We start from the raw sequence: 23,169 nt of genomic DNA, 5'->3' as shown, positions 1-23,169 counted from the left end.
CTTAAGAGGCATTTAGACAGGCATTTGAACATGCTGGGAATGCATGGGTGGTTAGGTTTAGTTTAATTGGGCATCATGGTCAGCATCAACATTATGGGCCAAAGGGACTGTACCTGTGCTGTACTGCTCAATGTTCTGTGTAATCAGTTTGCTGCGAATGTGAGCCAGAGAAAGTGAAAGAACATCAGTATGAGAGAATGTGCATGAGCATCGAGAGTTAGTTAGTTCCAGCATGTCAACACAAGAAAAAATTGGACAGGCTGGGGCTGCTTGCTTTGGAGCTAAAGGCATTGGAACTAGAAATGGATTTGGCTTGTTATTGTAATATGTACCATGATACAGTGAAGAGCTTCTCTTGCATAATGTTTATCGCCAATGGCATCTGGCTGGCAACTGAAAGTCGATCTTGGCAAGCAATTAAAGTTCCCTGACTTCAGCACGCCATCATCACTGAGGCCTGACATGATTATTCTGTCAGAAACATCAAAGAAGTGGTTTTGGTAGAACTGACAGTTCCTTGGGAAGACTGGATGGAGGAGACATTTGAGCACAAGAAAGCCAAATACCAGGAGCTGTTAGAGGGGTGGAGGGCGCGATGTGAGCCTGCAGAGGTGGGGTGTAGAGGTTTTGCTGGCTCCTTGCTGTGCAGAACCTACTCTCCCCTTGGCATGAGGGGGCTATCAGGACCCTCACAGAGGCTGCTGAGTGAGTGTCCAGGTGGCTATGGATCAAGAGGTGTGACCCGTGGTCCAGTGCTGTTGGGACACAAGCCATGCCCTTCTCAACCCTGGCTGGGTTCCCTGGACAAGAGTGTCTGACATTGAAAACCCTGAAACACCTGATGACCCCAGCTTACATCACTGATGATGTGTTCAGAGCATCCTAGGAAGCATCTCAGCATCATACAATCCAAATCATTACACAGCATAGTGAGGTAGTACTGTACAAGGTAAAACAATAACAGAATGCAGAATGAAGTGTAACAGCAAAAGAGAAAGTGCAGTGTCAGCAGCTATTGGGTTCAAGAACATAAACGAGGTAGATTATGAAGTCAAGAGACTATTTATTATATTAGGGGACTGTTCAATAGTCTTACAACAGTGGGGTAGAAGCTGTCCTTGAGCCGGGTGGTTCGTGCTTTTAGGCTTTTCTATCTTCTGCGTAATGAGTGAAAGGAGAAGGGACAATGTCCAATGTCTTTGCATATATTGGTGCTTTATCAAGGCAACGAGAGGTATAGACCATGGAGGGGAGACTGGTTTCCCTGATCTCCTGAGCTAGACTGTGGCCATTTGGGACCAGATTTTCGCTGCCTGAAAATGAGGTAGAGGCAGGAACCCCATCAGATATCAGTGACTTCAGAATGCGTAGTGAGAACCTTGACCAGCGAGGCTGCAGATCCACATCTGGAAGATGGGATTGGGTTGTGGAGCTTTTTATTGGCTGGTACAAAGGACTGCATGACCTCCTTCTGTGTCATTAGTGTCCTCTGAATATATAATTTTACAAGGCTGAACTTTAGCTTTATGTTGGCATTTGAAATCAACAGAAATACAAGCTTACACTTACACTGCACACCTCATACCCTGGGTATACTGACATAGTCACTGCCCTACTGTGTTTTCATGTACCCTGCTGCTAGCCAGAAGAGTTCCTCTGGTCAAGAGTCACCTCGTCACCTCATCATTTCCTGTCAGAGTCACTTTGTACCAATTGTCACTTTATGCACGTACATTCAATCTATGTATATAAACCAGTCTTACATACAGGTTAAATACATTAAGGACACACTCAACAATTACTTGTATGTTGTGTTTTATAGAATTGTTTTAATATTTATATTTATTTTCTATTTGTTTCCTGTTGTGTTCTTTTGTGCTCATTGTGTTTTCTTATGATGCATTGGATCTGAAGAAACAATTATTTTGTTTTCCTTTACATTCATACTGAAGAACAATAAAGAAAAATCATAAATCTTGAATTGGTCCAGTCAGCCATCCTCCCATCGATAGGGAGGACATCTAGGTGACAATATAGATGTGATGGACACACAAGAGACTGCAGACACTGGAACCTGGAGCCAGGCTGGATGCTGAGTCTGAAACCTGAAATGATTACTGTTTCCTCTCCGCGGATGCCGCCTGACCAGCTGAGTTCCTGCAGCATTTTGTTTGCGTATATGATATTCCAAGAGGACGTGTATGTCTGGAAATCATCATCTGAAACTACATATAGGTATTGGCAAATAGGTCACAGCCTATTGTAAATATCAGCAGCGGCACAGCAGGAGATTTCAAATGAAGCTCAGCTAAAGAACAGTTCATGTTATCTTTCTTCCGACCACTAAACATCATTTAAGTTGCAACATTTAAAAAAATTAGATTTTAAATTCAGTATTAAATGGACTGATGTAAATTATGTAACTTTTATAGTTCGCAGAAAAAAATTGGTTAAAAAAAACACTTTATGCAACATAATTCAAGATTCAAGATTTTTTTGTCATTCTTCAGTACACAAGTGTGAAGAAGAGCAAAATGATTGTTACTTTGGATTCAATGCAACATAAAAAACATAATATCAAGAACACAATAAAAAAGCAAAATAAATGTAAATATGAAAGCAATCCTATAAAACACAATATAATTGTTATATACTGCACATAGGCTGATTGTATATACAAAGGGTGTCACTAGGTGACGTGTATGTGGTGGTCGTGGGGTGGGTTGATGGATGGAGAAGTGGATCAGCCTGACAGCTTGGGGGAAGTAACTTTATAAATCTGATGGTCCCGGCATGGATGCTGCGTAGCCTTTTCCCTGATGGGAGTGGGATAAACAGTCCATGAGCAGGGTAGGTGGAATCCTTCATGATATTGCTGGCCTTTTTCCAGCACATTTCTATACATACAAGTCCTTCATGTTGGGTAGGCTGGTGCTGGTGATGCATTGGACAGTTTTAGAGCCCTCCTGTCTGCCTCAGTGCAGGTTCTGTATCACACTGTGATGCAGCATGTCAGGATGCTCTCTACTGCACACCTGTAGAATAACATGAGTATAGATGTGCATAGAGCACCTCTCTGCAGCTTCCTCGGAAAGTAGAGGCATCGGTAAGCTTTCTTGACTGTTTGCGGTGCGTTCTGCGATCGTGAAACATTGTGCAAGATGTGGACTCCCAAGAGTTAGAAACTGCTCATGGTTTCCACTGCTGTGCCACTGATTTAAAGAGCTGTGTGTTGGTGTGAGTTCTCCTGAAGTAGAGAACTATTTCCTTTCTCCTGCTGAATGAGGAAGAGGTTATTTATCTGGCACCAGGCCTGGAGCTCTTTTAGAGTAAAATGTTCTTTGTAGTGAAAAATATTTAAATATTGACATTAAATTATGTCTGCAGAATGTTTTACTTTGGTTAGTATTGCTCTTATGCCAAGTCACATCACTTGGCACACAGTAGTTTGCTGTTTCAAACTAGGGATGTGATTGGCTTGCCGAGCAGGGGTTACTTCAGAACCCAGTGAGCATGGCATCCAGGATGAGTTAAGCAGGAAGGAAACAATGACTGTAACTGAGCAGGAAGATTGTGAAGTCGAGAGTCCATCTTATCATACTAAGGAACTGTTCAATTGTCATAAGCATCAGGGTAGAAGCTGTCTTTGAGCCTGCAAGTATGTACTTTCAGGCTTTTGTATGAGAGAGGGGAGAAGGGAAAATATGCAGGGAGGGTGGAATTGTGTACTGTATATTTGGATGTTTTGCTGAGGCAGCAAGAGGTATAGATAGAATCCACGGTGAGCCGGTTAGTTTCCCTGATATACTGAGCTGTGTGCACAACTCTACAACAAACAGTATAATACAAAGATGAGTCCAAATGCAGTGCAGAGGAAAGGGCCATTCTTCTCTGTAGATGGACTATAGCCCAAGGTAATTGGTAGTAGGATAAGTGAGGAGACCTAGCAAACTCCAAAAGGCTGGGATCTGGATTTCACTGACTGAAACCAAGGTATAGTCAGGAGCCCCATCAGATTTAGGTGTCTGAACGTGTAGTGAGGAGCCATGACCAGTGAGGCTGCAGGTCCACTACGAGAGGATGGGATTAGGCTGTGTAGCTCTTTATTGGCTGGTACAATGGACTGAGTGGGAAGATACACTCTCTGGAAACAAATGCAGTGGAGCACAAGGTCGCCAGAAGTAGAAGCGAGGCATGTTTGGACAATCAAATCCTTCATAGTAAAAATCAGATCACATGAAATCTGCTATGTCCCCAACACAGCAGAACACCATTAATGTTTGTGGCTTTAGTGGACTATTGACTGTTATTTCTATTAATATCCAATACACTTACAATTCTCTATATTTGGATGCTACATGCTGTTGTTATAAATCTTTCACTAAAGCAAGTAATTTGAAAGGGATGGTGGTAACTGGTCCCTGGGTGAGAGGTAAGACTGTGAGAGTGAACTAAAAGCTGAGCTGTTGAGAATTTCAGCGTTTTACTGTATTAGACTTCAGGCAGGGTCTATAAAACAATTTAGTTGGCTAACCATTTATGATTAACACTACCACTATCATTGCCAGAGAAAGAGCTTTTGTTCCTTAACATGCTACGTTCATGAACTGGAATAGGCCTTTCACAGTGAGAATCAAGCCTATTAGATCAAAATTGAGTTGACTTTATTACTTACATCCTTCTGTAGGAGGATTTTTACACGAGGAGTAAAAATGTTTTACCTTACGTCTCCGTCTAAATGTGCAGCGTGCAATTGATAGTAATTTGCAATAAATAGTATGTACAACAGGACAGTCAATATAACATAGAAATACAGTTGTATCAGCGTGAATTGATCAGTCTGATGGCCTAGTGGAAGAAGTTGTCTCGAAGTCTGTTGGTCCTGGCTTTTACGCTGCGATTCCGTTTCCCGAATGGTAGCAGCTGGAACAGTTTGTGGTTGGGGTGACTCGGGTCGCCAAATGCATTTAACCTCATTTGCTGTTAAATGCAACTTTCCTCTTTAATAGAACAGGTTAATAAGGGGATGCTTTACTTTGAATCATCCCTGGAGAAGTATAGGAAATCCCAATGACTTTTTCCAACTGGAAGAGATTGTATTCAATTCTCTCTCTTTTTTTCTGGCCTGGCCATCACCGAAAAGCAGAACAGTTAAATGTTCTCTTGTGATCAGTTTTCATAACATACAGTCCTCTCCACCCATCAACACTACAGTTGATTATTCATTGTACAGTTGAATTCGGCCAGCGGTTGGAAATTTACAGACTAGTGCGAGACCGTGCAATGAAAATTAATCTGCAGCACAATTTAAGCAACTTTTATCTTGAGATGAGCTGGATAGATCTGGAATAGCTGGACTTGTTCCTCTTAGGAAAAGTAGAAATTTGAAAGATTTCAGCAGACACAGTGCATCAAAGCAACAAAATCTGAGGGGTAGCTTTTTCACTCAAGGGTGGTGTGAGTGTAGAACAAGCTGCCTGCAGCGGAAATGTTGGATGCCGGTTCGATTACAACGTTTAATAGAAAGTTAAATATGTAGATGAAAAGGAGAGGTATGGAGGCTAAGGTCCGGGTGCGTGTCGATGGGACTAGACAGAATAACAGTTCGGCATGATTTAGATGGGCTGAAGGGCCGGTTTCTGTACTGTAGTGCTGCATGATTCTATGACTCTAACCTCCTTCCAGTTTCTGAATGGTTGCTCGCCACCAATGAAACCCGTATGGTAATAGCAAACGGTGGAAGCAGTTTAATAAATTCACAGTCCTCTCCTTTGCATTCCTCAGCTCCACATAGCAATCCCATCCAGCACTTCTTCGTCCATACCCTGTCCCGGGGACAGGTCGCCAGGAGTGATCTGTCAATTCGTTTTAGTACACCAGCACGCGTACTCGGCCGAGGTCAATGGCGAGCGCCCTCAATTCGGCTGAGTTACTTTGCGAGTCTGGTCCGATCGTGATTTTTATGGATGTTATCGTCGATCCACAACACTGACATTAATCCTAGGGATTATACACATATAACCGTAACACTCCTTTAAGAACACTATTTGATACTTCCCATCAGGTTTCCGGAAAGTCATATTTTCAGGCAGAATAAATGGGTCAGAGATTTTTGAAACCCTTATTCTCCCGGGCTTCCTAATGTCTAGACAATGTATAGATAACTTAAGTTTGTGCGCTTTATCACAACAAAGCTGGAGTGAATTTATTTTCAACGTTGCCGTGGCATAAATAAATAAGACCTATAGTTACGCAAGCTGACGTTACAAGGTTAAACACAAACAGCTAGAAAGGCCCATGTAATTGTTGATAAATTTTGAGGGCATATAATAATTGCAATATCTAGAAAAACGGTGTGTCAAAACTGTTTCGTGCACCATAGGTTGATTTGGATCAAGGGGGTTCGGCCTTTTGTACCGGAAATGAAACATCAGTTATTTTTATTGCAAATTGTATAGGAACGGAATTTAAGAGTAGGCGACAAGTCATACACATCAGGGTGTTAGCAGGCAGACAATTAGCATCCCCTATGCACTCTCGGATATTTCAGCAGTGGGGAGCACTGGCAACGAATGAGGCTTGTCTCAGCACGATGTTTTAACGCTGGGAGTTGGAACTCATTAATGATAATGGAAGTATCAATTACAAATATATCAGAGGAAGACATTTATAGTCCATGCTTGGTTTTCAGAAAGGACCCGCAGATCTTAGAGAGGGTATGGTTGAGACTTGTTCGTGGTGCAGACGAGAAAGTGATACAATGAGGCCGTGTTTCTTCTCTTTAGAGGAATTCCACATTCCCAGGTTGTTTAGTAGATCAGAAAGGAAGGCACCGCTTCCTCTGGCAGATGAGTGGGAATGAAAGGACAGAAGTTTGCAATAACGAGTAAAGGTATTAGAGGGAAAGTTAAAAGTGATGCCTGGATTACAGAGCACGTTGTATAAGGATAGATTGAGCGAGCTAGGGATTTTCTCTTTGGAATGAGGGAGGATGAGAGGTGACATGATAGAGGTGTACAAGATGATAAGAGACACAGATAGAGTGGATAACCGGACATTTCCAACAGGGCGGAAATAGCTAACACAAGGGGATATATTTTAAGGTGATTGGGGAACTTTAGAGGGGAGTTCAGAGGTAAGTTTTTTTTTACAGAGAGTGGTGAGTGCGTGGAATGCACTACCAGGGGTGGTGATAGAGGCAGATACACAAGAGTTATATAAGAAACTCACAGGTAGGCACCTGGACGATTGAAAAACAAATGGAGGGCTGTGTAGGGAAGCAGGGTTAAAATGATCTTAAGGTATATTAAAATGTTGGCACGACTTCGTGAGCCAAAGGACTTTGCTGTGTTGTGATGTTCTATAAAGAATTTCTTCGTGTAGAGGGAATGGTTAAAACTGAGAACTTCCTTAAGGATAGGGGGCACCATTTTCGACAGGTGTTGCTAAGGAAAGAAAACTAATTTGGCGGGGCCGGTAGTGAAACTACCAATAAGTTCCTTAGAAGAGCATGGAATCCCGAGGGTATTCTGGCCCTCGAATCTGCAAAGCCGTTCGACGACATTGCAGCAAATATTGTGTCTCAATTCAACGTTCCTTCCAGTTTACACACAGATTTTTTTAAAGTGCTTAATGTGCCCAAGAGCCGACCATCCGGGACGAAGGAACTCCTCCTTCCCCTAAATCTCCAACGTTTACCCCGAGAATGTAGACCCTAGTTGTAGAACCAGTAGAATTAGCACTTTCTCTCTCAACCACTGTCACCTCCTCCCCTCGGAACCCTGTATATCCCAATGACATCACCACATTTCATATCAGCTCTACTCCACTGATCCAGCCACTGATGATCTCGCGCAGAAAGTTGCGAGACTGGCTTACGCGAACAACTTTTGACAGAATTTTGGCACGGAATTGTACTCTCTTGGTCGAAAATACGATGAAAACATTGAAAACATCAGTTCAATGAATTTGAAGACTCTCGCCGAATCTCAAAATCTCGAGTGTACAAAAGTATTTGCCAATTAGCAGACAAGATTTTGTTCTCTATTATTTAACATAAATTGTAACGGATGAAATGGTGACTGATAATTAACGAGGCACCCTTTACAGAAACTAATATTTAGAATTAGTTTTCAGTCCTTATTTTCTAAGAAAACATGTATTCCTGCTACTGGGATCATATGAACTGCATTGAAAAACAGCTGAAGAACTATTTACGTTATTAAGATGAATTTTACCCTGATATTCCTGCCAATAGGTTAGATATTTAACTGTTCGCTTTAATTTTTTTGTGAATGTAATAGAACAAGGACCTTAACAGCCTTGGCTGCGATCCAGAATTCAGTTCACTTACTTTTCATCGAGCAGCTGCCTTTCGTATTCTTCGAATTCCTCTCTCGTCATCCCTTGAGCTGCGGCGTCAGATTTCTCCCCGTCTCCTTTTTCCTCGCCTCCGAGTCCTCCGGTCAAATTCTTCAACTGTCCCCCGACCATAGACTTCACCATGAAAGCCATAGCTGGAAGTTGCTGCCTGCAAGATTCAGTAGCGAGACGACCCAGGAGCAGCGCCCAACGCAGTGTGGGTCGGAGGGAGTTTCAGCACCAAGCTTTGTGGACAGCTCTCTTCTCTGAATGGACAGAGGACAGCCCACACCTCCTCCCCTCTCAAACAGCCAGAGTCTGCTCCCATTCCACTAATAAAAGCGGATTACATCTGCTGACGACTTCGGCACGAGGTACACGCTGCCAGGAGGAAACAAATAGATGCTGATAATTTCAGATAATAATTCGTGTCCTCTCATTTACACCCCTATAGACTAATCCCTTGTACCCTTCACTTGTAACGTCATTCTTTTCAACTCTCGATCGCTACTGGCTTCCGCCCTTGCAGATCTCCCCTTTCGCTCTTTATATCACGCCTCTCCCCCACAATATTTTGGTGGAACTTTTCGATATTTTGGCAAAAGGTCATTGTCCTGAAACAGAGTCATGAACACTACAGCACAGAAACAGGCCTTTCGCTCCACCGAATCCTTGTCGAACTCCCTAATCCCATTGACCCGCGGTCCATGGCCCTCTCATCCATGTACCTATTCAAACTTTTCTTAATTGTTGAAATTAAACCCGCATCCACTATTTCTGCTGGCAGCTCATTCTGCACTCGCTCCACCCTCTGAAAGTTCCCCCTCATATTTGCCCTAAATATTTCATGTTACTATCCCCATTCATAATAAGTTTTATATTAAATTTCATGTTAAATGTTGGTACTCTCCCTCTGTAGGTGCTCCCAAACCCATTAATTTTTATCTTAGTTCTTGATTATGCCTGTAAAAGTCGTTGAAGTTCCATTACATGATCCAATCTCAACCAAACTTTTCTGCTTAGAAAAAAAAACTGCACTCCCAACGAGCGTTCTCGAAATAGTAATCGATGTGGATGTTACTTTATTTCGTCCATCCAACATACAGTGGGTATTTACTAATCTCTACACATCGCCACAAATACCTATAGCGAAGATGGGCGATTTGGACGATGGTTAAGCTATCAATTATGTTTACCGTAAAAACGACAACCTAACGGGAATGAAGAGCACCTTCTGCATGGTTTACATAGTGTCAGACAGCACAGAAACCAGCCATTCCATCCACTAAATCTGTGCCGACCATCACTTTGTGACTAATCCTACACCAATCCTCCCACATCCCCATTAGCTCTCCCCACGCGCACATTAAATAATGAGCAGTATTTTGCTCTGTAAAGGTAACCTTTTATTCTGCACTCTTGTTTTACCTTCTGCCTCAACGCACTTTTGTAAAGAAATGATCCATATGAACTGTAAGTTTTTCCACTGGACCATGAAACTTGTGGAAATGATAAACCGATTTATTTTGCTGAAAATGCGGCCGGAAATATTAGAAATAAAACACATCGCATTTACCACAAAAGACTGCAAATGATTTGACTTAGAAAATATGGTTAATTCGCATCAACAAATTGCCATTTCAATGAGATTTAGGTGGTGTTTTCATATAACTTGCAAAAAAACAGCCTCTAGACCGTAAAACTTGAATAGAATTAGCCCGTTTGGCCTACTGATTCTGCTTTGTCATTCGATGACGGCTGATTTATTTTTCCACTCAACCCCATCCTTCTGCCTTCTCCCTATAACCTTTGATGTCTTTATTAATCAAGAACCTATTCACCTTTGATTTAAATATACCCAACGACTTGGCCTCCAAAACCGTCAATAGAGCAGCCTAACAATTTGAGTACATCTCCCATTTGAACTCTGGGCACAAATATTGATACATCCCAATACAAAAGGATATCTTGCTGACCACTGATTATGTTTACAGCCCTGGAGTAAAATCCAGCTTAAGTGGATAAACTGATTATTGCTGAAGGCTAACTAATGCTGTTAAAATAACAGGACCTGATCTCGAGGTTTAATAAGGCATTGTCCAGACTGCTGGAGGTAAGATCTTTAGGCACATCCCCTGCGAATGACTCCGGCGAAGTGGCTTCCAAATCAAGAGCCTGTCTCTCTGACCCGCGACCTTTCACCTCGACAGAGGCCCGGGGACGCACCTCACCCCCAAATGGTATCCTTCCATGACAAATCCATGAGAAAAGTAGGACTGAAAGCAGAACTTTACCAAATGATTTCTGGTGGTATGTACTTAACTCGCCCATAATCTTCCTACTACCATGTAAGGACATTTAAGGAATTGAAGGAAAGATTTAATACTCTTAGATATGCACACGGATGATAGAAAATGGCGGGCTCTGGAGGAGGGAAGGGTTAGATTGAGTACGTTAAACGGTCAGCACACTATTGTTGGGCTGAAGGGCCTGTACTGTGCTGTAGTGTTCTATGTAACACTGGTTACAGGTTGAACCACGCAACTTAAAAAGTCTGTTCTAACAAGAGGGCTCATAACCCCAATTTACAATTGATTAACTACTTATTTTTCTGTATTTATTTTTTTTTAAATCAGCAGCTGGGGCGAGAACAGTACCAATTGGTTGCAATTGAACACAATTGCCAAAGCTGAACACAACAGACATCCGGAAACAGCGTCAACAATCCCCCGGGCCCCGATTCGCCATCCAGATTGGGCCGCTTTGTCTTTATAAATTTCTTCTTTCTAAGTGAGGCTCCAGGAGCAAATATTAGAGATATTTCCTTCTGGGTCATAATTGGAAATTGGCTCGTGTGATCCTTAGCCCGCACCTGAGAGGGCAGGCGGGACTTGGTTTGTTCTCTCACGCGGAAGACTGCACAGTTTTACCTCGGGGCTCTGAAATGTCTGTTTAAGTGGTATGTTCAATGGATTTGAAAGAACATCTGTCTGTTTTAAGGGGCAAGTGTGCAGCGACATAACTAGATGATTATCAGTCTTGCACATGACTTACTAACACTGGGAACTTAGGCTGAAAGGTCTGAATTAGTCTGTTCCGTTAGTGGAGCGCACTTGCTTTGACGAATAATTTCAATGATTAATACAAAGCCGCGTGCATTGTACAAAAATATCAGAGCACGGAAATAGCACCGAGTCCGCACCGATTTTTAAAACTCATCAGGCACGATCACAATTCCAAATTAAGGATTTCATTCATCAGCAATGGTGTCACTGTTCAAGTTTAGACCAGAAGAGAAAAGAGCTGGATTAGGCCACTCGGCCCATCGAGCCTCCCCGCCATTCCATCATGCCTGATTTATCATCTCTCTCAACCCCATTCTCCTGTCTTCTCCACGTATCCTTTTGCCATTCTTACTAATCCATCTCCACTTTTATTATACCCGATGACTCGACCTCCACAGCAGTGTGTGGTAATGGATTCCACGATTCACCATGCCCTAGCTAAATAAATTCCTGCTCACCTCTGCTCTAAAGGGACGATCTTCTATTCTGTGGCTGTGCCCTCTGGTCCTAGACCCTTCCACTACTGGAAACATCTTTTCCAAGTTCGCTGTCTAGAAAGGTTGCAATGAGATCCCCTAGTCATAAGGAGCAGAATTAGACCATTGAGCCCATCGAATCTGCTCCACCATTCCGCCACGAGTCATCAAACATATGGAATAGAAAATAAATATCCGTAAATAAAATCTGAACCACGTCAAAGATGCAACACATTTCATTGCCATATGAAGCAACAACTTATCCTGGCAGACAAACAAGAGTGTAAATTTAGGTATAAATTTCCACGCATTCTGACAGTGTTGTTATGGTCTTTATCACCTTTCCATCTGTGACTTGTTGGATTCTGAAGCTTTTGTGTTCCAGAGATTCTTTGGAAGCGAAGAATAAAGCATAAAACTGACTGCTAACAATAATTTTAATTTAATATTATAAGGCCAGAAAAACAAACCAGAAAGGGAAGCCAAGAGACCAAAGGGAAGACAAAAGAAAAAGTAGCTGTGGTTTTCTCATACTCAGACTAGAGATAACAAAAATTCCCGTAATAACAACTAACCTAGAAAATAGCCAGATTTAAGCAGTGTGACACATGCTACTGAAAACTAAGAAGCTTCTACTTGACTACAGAAGCAACTGTACCCTAATTACTAGAAAAACTTCTGAACAATTACATATATATAGAGATTATATAAAAATATAAGCATGCATAGGAAAGTTAAACTACAAGAAAAATAAAAGTTCTATACTATAGTACAACAGGCTTAATCTCAGAAATTAGCCAATGGCAACAAAAATATTACTAATTAGAAAATTTGGCATACCATGAACACACAATAGAAGGGCAGCTGTCCTTGTAATAGTTACTTAAAGTACAGCACAGAAACAGGCCTTCAACCCATCTAGTCCGTGCTGAACCATTTAAACTGCCTGGTCCCATTGACCTGCACTCAGACCATCCTGCCATCAATTCTAACCTCTCTTAAATGTTGAAATTGAACTAGCATGCAGCATTTACATTTGCAGCTCATTCCATATTTACATGACTCTCTGAATAAAGATACTTCCCCTCATGTTCAGCTTAAACTTTCACCTTTAACCCATGACCTCTAGTTGTAAACTCACCAACCTCAGTAGAAAAAGCCTGCTTGCATTTATCCTATCTATACCCATCATAATTTTGTGTATCTCTATCAAATCCTCCCTAATGTAATCCAAATTTATCTGCATTCAATGATACACAAGTGAGAACAAACACCTTCACACATTGTTACTAACGGAAAAAGAAGCATATCCTTCTGATCCAGCACCTAGGGAAACAATGTGATTAGAAACTTAATTCTACAAATTACATGAATAAATTCAATCCAGAACATTACAATTTGAGAAAGGTCAATTCCTCCAGAGGTACTGAGCAACCTCCCTCTCTCAAGCAATACCAAGAAGAAATTAACCAGTCGTTTTTTTATAATTATTTATAGAATAATGGGATTTGATTATCTCCATATTATTAAAAGTAGAATATAATGAATTAGTAAAGTGTTAAATGGACCAGTATTCGATATCTTGGCAATTATGTACTGGATGGCATCAGCAAGACCTCAGACACATAATTACCACGTTTCATGTATGTTGATTAATTTCAAAGTTTTTAACTGTTATTATATGGTTAAAAAAGTCACATTCTGGAGATTCCTTTAAGGATATTGCAAATTCTCTGCTGGAACCAACAGATAAGTGGCATCATGAAGAAGCCATGACAGTAGTTATTTCTTTTAACTACCGGTGTTCGTAGGTTCAGCACACCACCAAAAACTTTGACAAACTTCTGTAAGTGCATAGTGAAGGGTAGACTGTCTGGTTTCATCATGACTGAGTATAGAAATACCAATGCCTAGGAACAGAACAGTAAACAGAAAGTGGTGGATACAGCCCAGTCCACCACAGGCAAAGCCCTCTGCACCATTGAGCATATTTACACGGAGTACAGCCACAAGCAAGCAGCATCTATCAAGGACTCCTACTATCCAGGCCATGCTCTCTTATCGCTACTACCATTGGACATGAGGTACAGGACCCTTAGATCCCATACCACCAGATTCAGAAACAGTTACAACCATCATGCCCCTGAATCGGCATGGGTAACTTCACTCACTGCAACTCAACTTACAGTTTCACTCTCAAGGACTTTTTACAACTCATGTTCTCAGTGTTACTTATAGATTTGTACAATTTGTCTTCTTGTATACATTGGTTGCTTGTCTATATGTATAGTTTTTCATAAATTCGTATGAGTTTGTTTATTTTCCTGTGAATGCCTGCAAAAAAATGAATCTCAAGATGATATATACGTAAGCTGACAGTAAATTTGACTTTGACTTCGCACTTGTTTGTTTGCACAACACTTTCTCTGTAACTGTAACACTATTTTCTGCATTGTTTCCTTTTCACTACCTCGATGTGCATATGTACAATTTGGTCTGCTGGAAAGCACGCAAACAATTTTTTTAATGTATCTCAGTACATGGAAAGAATACAGGCCAATAATAATGATTAATTCAATTTTGAAGCAAATTTCTCTTGTCCTGTTCAATCTCCCATTCACTGCATTTGCTAGAGAAATTGCTATGTTTTAATTTGACAAGTGTTTGCTGCTGCAGTCATGGAGTGATAATGTTTAAACTGAACGCACATGCTGAATACATTCCTGACAGAAATTCTGCTCACTTCTCACTGTGGCTGACATAATGGTACCAAAATTCACTTTGTATTTACTAGGGCATACTTTCATTATACACCACTCTGCTTGAAATATGCAATATCACAGATTGTTCATCTCAAGATGCCAGGATTTTGGAAAGAGGAATAGCACTTCACATATCTTAACTGGATTAGCCAACTTTCATACTAAATGAAATTTCTATCATCTGTTATACAAAAAAAATTAAATGAAAAGGAAGAATAATTGTTAAAATAAATCAGCTACCTTCCAGGCAGATTTATAATTACTGTCTGTTATAATGAGGTTCTGAACATTGGTTTATTGAAGCAATGATCCAAGAGATGTTTGAATGGTGTTGCAACAATACCCTTGCACTCAACAACAGTAAGAGCAAAGAATTGATCATGGACTTTAGGAAGGGGAAGTTGAGGGAAAACACATGGGTCCTCATCAGGACTCAGCAGTGGAAAGCATGAGCAGTTTCAAATTCTTAGGTGTTAACAGCTCCAAAGTTCTATCCTGGGCTCAACATATTGATGCAATTATGAAAAGGGCATGCCAGCAGCTATATTTCATTGGAAATCTGAGAAGATTTGGTAAGACACCAAGGAGCAAAATGGGGGCCAGGATCAGAAAAAGCAGTAGAGGGTTGCAAACTCTGCCAGTTCCATCATAAGAACTAGGCTCCTCACCATTAAGGAAATCTTAAAAAGGTGATGCTTTAATCAGAATCAGAATCAGGCTTAATATCACCAGCATACGTTGTGAAATCTGTTGTCCTCATGGTAGCAGTACAATGCAATACATAATCAAAATGTACATTACTATATAAATATATGTTAAATTAAGTAGGTAGTGCAAAAATAGAAATAAAAAAATTAAAAAATAGTGAGGTAATGTTCATGGTTTCAATGTCCATTCAGAAATAGGATGGCAGAGAGGATGAAGCTGTTCCTGAATCATCAAGTGTGTGCTTACAGGCTTCTGCACCTGCTCCCTGGTGGTAGCAATGAGAGCAAGGCATGATCCCGGTGATGTAGTTGCTAATGATGCTTCTTTTTAAGACATTGCTCTTTGAAGATGTCCTGAATACTATAGAGGCTAGTGCCCATGATGGAGAAATTACAACTCTCTGTGTCTTATTTTGATCCTGTGCAGTAGGCCCCTCCCCCATGCCAGACAGTGATGCAGCCAGTTAGAATACTCTCCATGGTACATCTGTGGAAATGTGCACGTATCTTTGGTGACATACTCAATCTTCTCAAACTTCCAATGAAATATAGCCACTATCATGTCTTCTTTGTATCTGCATTGATATGTTGGGTCCAGGATAGATCCTCAAAGGTGTTGATACTCAGCAACTTGAAATTGCTCACACTTTCCACTTCTGATCCCTCTCTGAAGACTGGTGCGAGTTACCTCATCTCACCTTTCCCAAAGTCCATAATCAGTTCTTTGGTTTTACTGATGCAGAGTGCAGGGTTGTTGCTGCAACACCACTCAACCAGCAGATCTATCTCACTCCTGTCTGCCCTCATGTCACCATCTGAAATTCTGCCAACAATATTTATATCATCAGCAAATTTATATATGGCATTTCAACTCAGTCATGGGTGTATGGAGAGTAGAGCAGTGGGTGATGCACACATCCTCGAGATACACCAGTGTTGACTGTCAATGAGACAACACCCATCAATGACCTCCACCACCTTGGACATTTTAGAATCAGCTTCTCCCCTTCTGCCATCAGATTTCTGAGTGGACTGTGAACTCACAAATCCTACCTCAATTTGTTTTGCTCTCTTTTGCACTGCCAATTTAATTGGTATAAGGAAGTGTTTCACCAGCTTCAGAGATTTAATATTTCCTAGAGGACAAAGTACGGATTAGAGAAAATGCCAAATCAGTTTCAGCAGTAATACAAATTTCCCATCTGGAGGGGGTTTCTGCAGAACACCAGGTTAACATTCATAAGTCAGGCAAGGATTACAATCATCTATAATTTGTAGATATTAGGAAGATGATGGGTAGCAATTTGCCACATTATAATTCCATACTTGAATTAAAATTACCTGCAGAAGGCAGACGTTTATTTTGAGGGTAACTTTATAGGAATGTTCAGTTTATGTACAGTAATGTTCAAAATCATTCATAAAAATTCTCAATGGGAGGTTTCAAAGTCATGAGTCATCTTAATATTTTGATTTGAGTTTAAAATCTTAATTGAGTAAATCCATGCACAAGGAAGCAGATAGCAGGTTATGAAACAAAATCTATAAACCTAAGTACATAAGGAGTCAGTCATTTTGGAAATTTGACATTAGAACAAAATGCTGTACATTTTCTCCACAAATTATGGTAATTCTTTTTTAAAAATTAAATTTCAACAGCACAGCACAGGTCCGGTGGTCCACAATTATCTGCACTGAACACGGCGTCAAATTAAACTAAATCTCTGCTGTCTACACATGACCCATTTCCTCCTGCATTCATGTATCTGGTTAAAAGCCTCTTAGAAACTACTATTGTATCTGTTTCCAACACACACTATATATGAGAGAGAGAGAGAGAGGATATACTTCTATTGTAATTTATAGTCTTTGATTATTTTGTATTGCACTGTACTGCTGCTGCAAAACAACAAATTTCACAGCATATGCCAGTAAAATTAAATCTGATTCTGAAATATCTAATCATCCAATTATGTGGCAGCAATTCAATGCATAAAAGCATGTAGACATGGTCAAGAGGTTCAGTTGTCTTTCAGATGAAATATCAGAATGAAGAAGAAATGTGATCCAAGTGACTGTCCGTGGAATGATTGTTAGTGCCAGTCTGAGTGATTTGAGAATTTCAGAAACTGATCTCCTGAGATTTTCATGCACAACAGTCAGTAGAGTTTACAGAGAATGGTGCGGAATACAAAAACGCATCCAATGAGCAGCAGTTCTGTGAGCAAAAACACCTTGTTAATTAGAGAGGTCAGGAAATGGCCATATTAGTTCAAGCTGACAGGAAGGCAACAGTAACTCAAATAACATTGTTACATTCTCATGGTCTATTGAGACTTTTAAGTATTCTGCAGCTGGAATATAGTGGTTAGCTAACTGGAGTAGTAATCCAGAAGTATAACTTAATAACATAATATCGAGTTCACATTCCACCCTGGAAGCTGAGTTATTTGAGTGCTCTAGAATGGGTGGCATGTAACTTTTTTTTTGTTTTTGTACCATTCTCTGTAAACTCTAGAGTCTTCTGTATGTGAAAATTCCAGGAGATCGGCAGTTTCTGAGATACTCAAACCACCCTGTCTGGCACCAGCATTCAGTCCACAATCAAAGTCATTTTCTTCTCCATTCTGATTTTTGATCTGAACACCAATTGAACCTCTTGACCATGTCTGCATGCTTTTACACTGAGTTGCTGCCACATGATTGGTTGATTAGATATTTGCACTAACAATCAAGTAAAGGTCTACACTAATAACGTGGCCATTGAGTGTAAATATCAGTCTTGTCAGTAATATTTCAGAAGATTAATGGCTCAAGTCCATTGGTAGGTAGAAAATTCCTTCACATGCAGTAAAAAGGAAACGGTTAGAGTTGCCAGGATGGCAAACTACGGCACGTGTGCTCACGATGGGACATGCAATGTTTTGCTGAAAATGGCACACAATGCGTCCCCTTGATTCTTTAAACACCACCCATAATAAAAAGATGTGAAATGATTATTGTTATTACTAAATGAAACAGCAAACAATTTTTTACACACACAAAATGCTGGATGAACTCAGCAGGCCAGACAGCATCTATGGAAAAAAAGTACAGTCGACGCTTTGGGCTGAGACCCAAACATTAACTGTACTTTTTTCCATAGATGTGTCTGGCTTGCTGAGTTCCTCCAGCAATTTGGTGTGTTGCCTGGATTTTCAGCATCTGCAGATTTTCTCTTGTGTTTAATCATTTTTATAACATGAGAGATGTTTACACAGGAATCGTCTCATGTCAGCTTGCTGCCAGCTAGACAGTTGGCTGACACATTTTGAAATCCTCAAAAACCTGGTGTACACATCATTATTTGGATAGTAAATTATAATACTATGTAGAAATTATGTTATTTTTCAGTTTGTCTTTTTAAGAGTAATACTAGTAAGTTTTGAACAGGTTTTCAAAAATTTTTCAGTTATTTCAACCTGTCTCTTACAATTTTATCAATGGCAAAACAATTACATAAATAAACAATGGGATTAATTTTTTTCCATAAAACCTTTTCGATTTCAGGTTTAAACATGAGGGAATCTGCAGATGCTGGAAATTCAAACCACACACACAAAATGCTGGCGGAACACAGCAGGCCAGGCAGCATCTATAGAAGCACTGTCGACGTTTCGGGCCGAGACCCTTCGTCAGGACTAACTGAAAGGAGAGATACTAAAAGATTTGAAAGTAGTGGGGGGAGGGGGAAATGCGAAATGATAGGAGAAGACCGGAGGGGGTGGGATGAAGCTAAGAGCTGGAAAGGTGATTGGCAAAAGTGATACAGAGCTGGAGAAGGGAAAGGATCATGGGACGGGAGTCCTCAGGAGAAAGAAAGGTGGGGGGGGGGGGGGAGCACCAGCGGGAGATGGAGAACAGGCAGGGTGATGGGCAGAGAGAGAGAGGAAAAAAACAAACAACTAAATATGTCAGGGATGGGGTAAGAAGGGGAGGAGGGGCATTAATGGAAGTTAGAGAAGTCAATGTTCATGCCATCAGGCTGGAGGCTGCCCAGCCGGTATGTAAGGTGTTGTTCCTCCAACCTTAGTGTGGCTTCATCTCGACAGTAGAGGAGGCCATGGATAGACATATCAGAATGGGAATGGGACGTGGAATTAAAATGTGTGGCCACTGGGAGATCCTGCTTTCACTGGTGGACCGAGCATAGGTGTTCAATTTCAGGTTTATTTATTTACTTATCACATGTATATCAAAACATTCAGTAAAATGAATTGTTCGCTTTAACAACTGACACAACCTATGGATATGTTGGGAGCATATCCTAAGGGCCATGGCCCAAGACATCAACTGTGTAATCATTTCCACAGACATTGCCTGACCTGCTGAGTTTCTCCAGAATTTTGTTGCGGGTTGCTCTGGATTTCCAGTATCTGCAACCTTAACTCTGAGCTGGACGGATATCGCAGTTCAGCACCAGCTTGACCAGAAGTACTTTACATGACAACCTTGCTCCCACTACTCTTTGAATCAAATCCAAAAATAGATTATCGGGGCATTCAAACCTCAATAATCTTGCACAACAGCTCTTGCATTCACCTATAAAACAGCTAACACTTCAAAGTCATTCATTGCTTTCTGGACCAAAATCTGCTTGGGAGGTTTAAACTGCCTTTCTCACTACTTACAGAGCCATTAGGATGATCTGTCCAGCAGTTATAGTCAAAGTACAAAGTAAATTTATTATCAAAGTACAAAAATGTCACCATATACAAACCTGAGATTTATATTCCTGTGGGAATGCTTAAATAATCTATTGAATAGTAACCATAACAGAATTAACGATAAATGCCAAACTAGGACTTTTAACTGGAGTGCAGAAGACAGCAAACTGTGCAAATGTAAAAAGAAGAAACAACAATAAATAAATAAGCAATAAATATCGAGAATGTGAGATGAAGAGTCATTGAATGTGGGTCCACTGGTTGTGCAAACCAAGGTATTTTATTAACACATTATCTGCCATCAATTGTCCTTGGCTGTCAAGATTCAAGGTTCAACTTTTTTTTATCATGTGCACATCGAAACGTTTGAAAGAGTGAAATGCATCCTTTGCGTTAACAGCCATCACACGTCGAGGGCTGGCGGGGCACTCTGCAACTGTTGCCACTCATTTCGTTGCCAACATCGCTTCAGAGAACAACGCAGAACAGAATTAGCAACAAAACTAAATAAGCCCAGTTTCTCCATCCTCTGAACCCAAGACAGACTGTTTCCAGCAGCACAAGATATTCTAACCACTTATCTCCCTCCTGGCACCTATATCTTGCCAGTAGAAGTGCTACACCTGCTGGTTTACTTCCTCCCTCATCTCCATTCGGAGCCCCAAACAGTCCTTCCAGATGAGGCAACACTTCGACTGCGAATCTGTTGGGGTCCTTGACTGAATCCGGTGCTCCTGATGAGACCTGAAGTAGATTGGGGACCGTTTTGTCGAGCACCTTCACTCCATCCACAAAAGGCAGGATTTCCTGGTGGCTAGCCATTTCAATTCCAATCCCCATTCCCATTCCAACACGCCACTCCATGACCACCTCTTCTGCCACAATGAGATCACTCTCAGCTTGGAGAAGCAACACCTCATGTTCCATGTAGTCAGCCTCCAACCTGATGGCATGAACATCAATTTCTCCTTTTTCCAGTGATCTTTCACCTCCCCCTTGTGCCTTTCCTTTCTCTCATGGTCTACTGTCACCTCCTATCAGATTCCTTATTAACCAACCATTTACTTTTTCCACCTATCACCCCCCAGCTTCTTACTTCACCCCCGGCTCCAACTACCTGGATTCATCTATCATCTTTTAGCTTGTACTCCAACTCCCCCACCTTCCTATTCTGGCATCTTCCCCCTTCCTTTCCAGTCCTGATGAAGGGTCTCAGCCTGAAATGCCGACTGTTTATTCTTTTCCATAGATGGTGCCTGACGTACAGAATTCCTCCAACATTTTATGTGTGTCACTCTATCTTCATTTAACCTCCAGCATACTTGGATTCAAACACGAACAATCAGACATTGGGCTTCCAAATATCCCAGTAGACTCACAGAGATTACAGACCCAGGGGTCCGGCCCATTGGCCTGGATTTCCAAATCAACCCTCGGGCCTTGATACACAACATTGATCCAGGATCTGCCGATCAATGAACTGCAGGCCTCGAACTCCAGACTTGATGATTTGATCCCAAACACCAGGCCTCAAACTCCGGTCTCACCAATACACGATCCCTGGAGGTCATTGGACCTGGCTCCCCCTGCTTGCATGGAAACCTACTGACAGCTGGCTGCCCTTGGTGGGGGGAGGTGGTCAACAGCCCATGCCCACGCTGATCTGCCCTGCTAGCCCGATATCTCGCTGGACATCCTGGCCTACTCTGCAGATGCCTCATGTCTATGTCACTGGCACTTGAACACATCCTGTATTAAGTCTTAACACAGAATAGGGACTTAAGACTTTGGCCTGTGCTCTAATTCCTCTACTTCTCCCAAATCCCTGTCCCTAATCCCTAACATGACCACTATCTCTCCTCTTTATCCCTAAACCAATGACCCCAAAAAATACTAAAATTCAACTAAAACTGAAAGGAGTTTGCAGCTTGCCACCATCTTGAACGAACATATAACCCTAACCCTACAGTGGCTCGATGATATGGTAACCAATTTCAAAGCTTAAACACGTGGGTGAGTCGAGGAGCATGGAAGTCTATGCAAGCTGATATCCTTCAGACTTAGGATTAGCAAGTCCTTAACTCCCACACATTCATACAGAAACACTCCGGCAAGGATTGCAATTCATTTTATTGTCAATTCCAGTTGTCGCCACGATGTTAAAATATTTATAAGACAGGCTGAAATAAATTAACATGTAACATTTGGATTATTCCTTTTAATTAAATGAAAATAGAATAAAGATCCGAGAACACACTTACACTCATATATCTGATATAAATCTATAAGTTTTACATTTTTAAAAATTCCAAAGTAAACACATTCTAGGGTAAGTTAATGGCTAGCATTTCTATAAAGTGAATTACTTTTTAAAAACATTTCGGTATTAAATTTGTTCACTCTATATTATGGTGGTAGCTGCAGATTACTCATCTTTTAGGAGAGCAGCACATTAAAAATGGCATAATTACTCAAACATTTACAAGTACTCCTTAAAACTATATACCCAAAGATGATCCAGTAAGTCCTCAGTAAACTTTCTTTAAATTTGTTTCCCTTCCGTTCCTGTAAAACAAAAAAAATTGAAGGTTTTTATTGAAGATCAAAGTAAATTTTATTATCAATGTAGATTATATGCCACCATTTGCAATCTTGAGATTCATTTTCTTGTGGGCATACTGAACAAATCTCTAGAATAGTAACTATAACAGGATCAATGAAAGATCGACCAGAGTGCAGAAGAGAACAAACAGTGCAAATACAAATATAAAAAAAAGAAATAAATGAGAACATGAGATAAGGAGATAAAGAGTCCTTAAAAGTGAGATCATTGGCTGTGGGAGCATTTCAATGTTGGGGCAAGTGAGTGGTGTTATTCCCTTTTATTCAGGAGCCTGGTGGTTGAGATGTAGGAACTGTTCTTAAACTGATGGTGTAAGTCCTGAGGTCCTTGTACCTTCTACCTGATGGCAGCAGTGGGAAGAGAACATGGTGCATTTATGTAACCGCATACAACCATGAGATTTGTTTTCTTGTGGGCACACTCAGTAAAGCCAAGAAACATAATAGAATCAATGAAAGACTTCACCTAA

General features: G+C 40.9%; 2 protein-coding genes across 2 annotated transcripts in view; both read right to left on the bottom strand.

Annotated features, from left to right (window-relative positions):
• LOC132379255 (complexin-3-like) overlaps positions 1–8,514 on the bottom strand; it is a 28,498-nt gene extending 19,984 nt beyond the window's left edge. The window contains exon 1 of the mRNA XM_059946957.1: positions 8,354–8,514. Within this exon, the coding sequence (XP_059802940.1) occupies positions 8,354–8,514 (161 nt within the window). The remainder of the gene's footprint in view (positions 1–8,353) is intronic.
• Positions 8,515–22,200: 13,686 nt separating this feature from the next.
• The window catches only part of LOC132379066 (protein ERGIC-53-like), a 108,104-nt gene continuing 107,135 nt past the window's right edge, over positions 22,201–23,169 (bottom strand). Inside the window, exon 13 of the mRNA XM_059946589.1 lies at positions 22,201–22,642. Within this exon, the coding sequence (XP_059802572.1) occupies positions 22,606–22,642 (37 nt within the window). The 3' untranslated portion in view covers positions 22,201–22,605. The remainder of the gene's footprint in view (positions 22,643–23,169) is intronic.

This window comes from Hypanus sabinus, chromosome 21, assembly GCF_030144855.1.
Source record: "Hypanus sabinus isolate sHypSab1 chromosome 21, sHypSab1.hap1, whole genome shotgun sequence".
Taxonomy (NCBI): Eukaryota; Metazoa; Chordata; class Chondrichthyes; order Myliobatiformes; family Dasyatidae; genus Hypanus; species Hypanus sabinus.
This window is presented reverse-complemented; position numbering and strand designations above follow the sequence as displayed.